Source organism: Cyprinodon variegatus, unplaced genomic scaffold, assembly GCF_000732505.1.
Source record: "Cyprinodon variegatus isolate N-32 unplaced genomic scaffold, C_variegatus-1.0 Scaffold73, whole genome shotgun sequence".
Taxonomy (NCBI): Eukaryota; Metazoa; Chordata; class Actinopteri; order Cyprinodontiformes; family Cyprinodontidae; genus Cyprinodon; species Cyprinodon variegatus.
The window spans coordinates 1,069,686-1,072,080 of record NW_015150526.1 but is presented as its reverse complement, the minus strand read 5'-3'; the positions used below and the strand labels follow the sequence as shown (position 1 = coordinate 1,072,080).

The following is a 2,395-nucleotide window of genomic DNA, read 5'->3' as shown; positions in this document are numbered from 1 at the left end:
TATATATATATATATATATATGAAAATTGGGTGAGTAAAACACCCAAGCTGCATCAGTGCAAAGAACACTCAAAGTTGTTTTTTTTTTTTTATTCTCTTTATTTAACAGAAGTTATAAAGACTTGCTTGCTCGTTGTGGCTGCTTTGTCATGGTACATTTTGGCAACGTTCACATTGCAGGCCTTGATGCTTTTTTGTGAAATCCGATTATTTTTTTTGCATTGCCGTTCATATTTCCAAATATATGCGACTTGTATGTGATCTCCTGTGTGAACTGCAGTCATACAATGCAAGTGTCCCACATGCGCAGTAGAGAAGGCAGTTACATCACAGGCCAGCGTGCTCTGCGTTTACGGAAGTAAACATGGATGGTAGTGTCGGAGCGCATCTAGCGATCTTCCCAACCAAAAAACAACATTTTTTCAGGATGGTTAAACATAAATACTGCTCTCTGCATCATCGTCTGCCATGGTTGTTTGTTTTTCTTGCCACTTCTTCATAGCAAGACCCAGAATAGTGACCTTTGTCGGGTATTAATGGCGGCCAGGTCGGATGAATGCGACCTGGCTGTTCAGACGCAGATTGCATTTGAAAAGATCAGATTCGTATTGGATTTAGAACCACATAGCCAAGTGGCCTGGAACGCATTGGGAAAAAAATTGGATCTGTGTTGTTCAGACAGCTATGAAAAGATCAGATCCAGGTCTCATATGGGCAAAAAAATCGGATTTGGATCACTTCAGGCTGCAGTGTGAACGTAGCCTTTGACATGCTGCTATAGCTGTGTTAATCTTGCTTTGGTGCTCACTGTGTCTATAAAATTAACTAGGTGGTTGAATTGTGGAGAACCTAAGCTTTCCAGCGATGTCTAACATGTCTATATTGGTAAATGAAATATTGTGTTTTGAGAGGTTAAATGCAAAATATTTACATATTTTTTTACAATGTTGGTATAATTACTGGTCTAAGTTGGTTGCTCTGTCACCTAAAGGCACGATTTACAGTCTCTATACTCCAGTTAATAATTAATCGATTACTAAACTAGTAAATTTTTTCAAAGATCGATTAATTACAATTAATCAGATTAATTGTTCTTACCCACAAAGCTTTGCTTCTCCGTGTCCCATAGAGGAGCAGCTCGCACACCATTGGCCACTAAGGCGAAGAACGCCTTTTTAACCTGCAGAGAAATTATGAACATTACATAATCTAAATAAATATGAATGATGCACATGCTGATCATTTGGTCTCTTTTGTACTGTTGCTGTTTTGGTAATGAAAAACATGCACTGGTTTCTCCACCTTTAGCAGCCAACAGAAACTGGGTTTAGGGCCAGACTTAAACTGAGCCATTTTAAAACCTTAAATCGAGCCATGCAGACGTGGACCTGTTGGTGTGCTTCAGATCACAGCTCTGCTACATAACCCAGGCTTGATCTTAGGGTCACAAAGCTATAGCCTGACTGCAGGAGACCAGACTTCAATGCTCCCCCAACTACAGAGAGAGGATATAACATTGATATAAAAAGGTAACAACTGGCAAAAATGCTAATTTAATTGAAACTCGTCTACGCTGAATTAGATCTGTTATTAAACACCACATGATCAACTGTTCATTCGTCTAAAGTAAATTTCTGTAACCATATGCTGTAGCCAGCGGTGCATCGCGAGGAAAATTCAGCGAAAAAGGTAAAACATATATAAAAAAAAGATAAAAAATTAAGGACAAAAACACATTTTTTATGAATTTCAATTGGTCTTCCACCCCCTTTAGATAAACAATGTCAACTCAACTCTTGATAGTTAAAGATTGGCAAATCAAAGGAGGTCCCACTCTCCTTGGATTACTGTTTAACTGCTTCGTTAAGAGAAATTGCTCTGAGTTAAACTCCTTGCATCCGTTTGTTGCACATTAACTAAAGCTTGGAGTCTGTTTGGCCCTCAAGACAAAACTTCAAAACAGTGGAAACAAAAACAGTATTTACAGCACTTATAGCACGCATTGGGAGCTGGGAGTACAAAAAAAAGAAGTACTAACTTGGAGTGCCGTGTCAAACACGACCAGCTTGGAGCTTGTGGGAACAATGTCGTAGCACTTGTGGGATTTCATGAAGCGCATGTAAATATCACTCTCAGGCTCAGCAGCTGAAAGAAAAATATTTTGTAAGAAGGGCATAAAAAAGAAAAAAACACACACTGACACACAAAAAAACAAATCCCATGAGGAATTTGTAATGACGGCTTGGAAACTACACATGCACATACACGGCCATTACAAGTAAACAGACCACTAACAGCCACTTCCCTGCTCCAGCTTAAAGATAATCACCCTCCTCTCTAAATGCCGACAACAAACAAACAGTGGAAAATCCTGGGAAGAAAAAGCACGGTTGGG

The 2,395-nt window shown here is 39.2% G+C and overlaps 1 protein-coding gene across 7 annotated transcripts in view; it reads right to left on the bottom strand.

Annotated features, from left to right (window-relative positions):
* LOC107083377 (5'-AMP-activated protein kinase subunit gamma-2-like) overlaps window positions 1–2,395 on the bottom strand; it is a 44,112-nt gene that overhangs the window by 8,236 nt on the left and 33,481 nt on the right. For all 7 annotated transcript variants that reach the window (XM_015372563.1, XM_015372561.1, XM_015372564.1 and 4 more), the window contains 2 exons: window positions 2,039–2,145; window positions 1,099–1,180 (listed from right to left, as the gene is read on the bottom strand). In XM_015372563.1, the coding sequence (XP_015228049.1) occupies window positions 1,099–1,180; window positions 2,039–2,145 (189 nt within the window). The remainder of the gene's footprint in view (window positions 1–1,098; window positions 1,181–2,038; window positions 2,146–2,395) is intronic.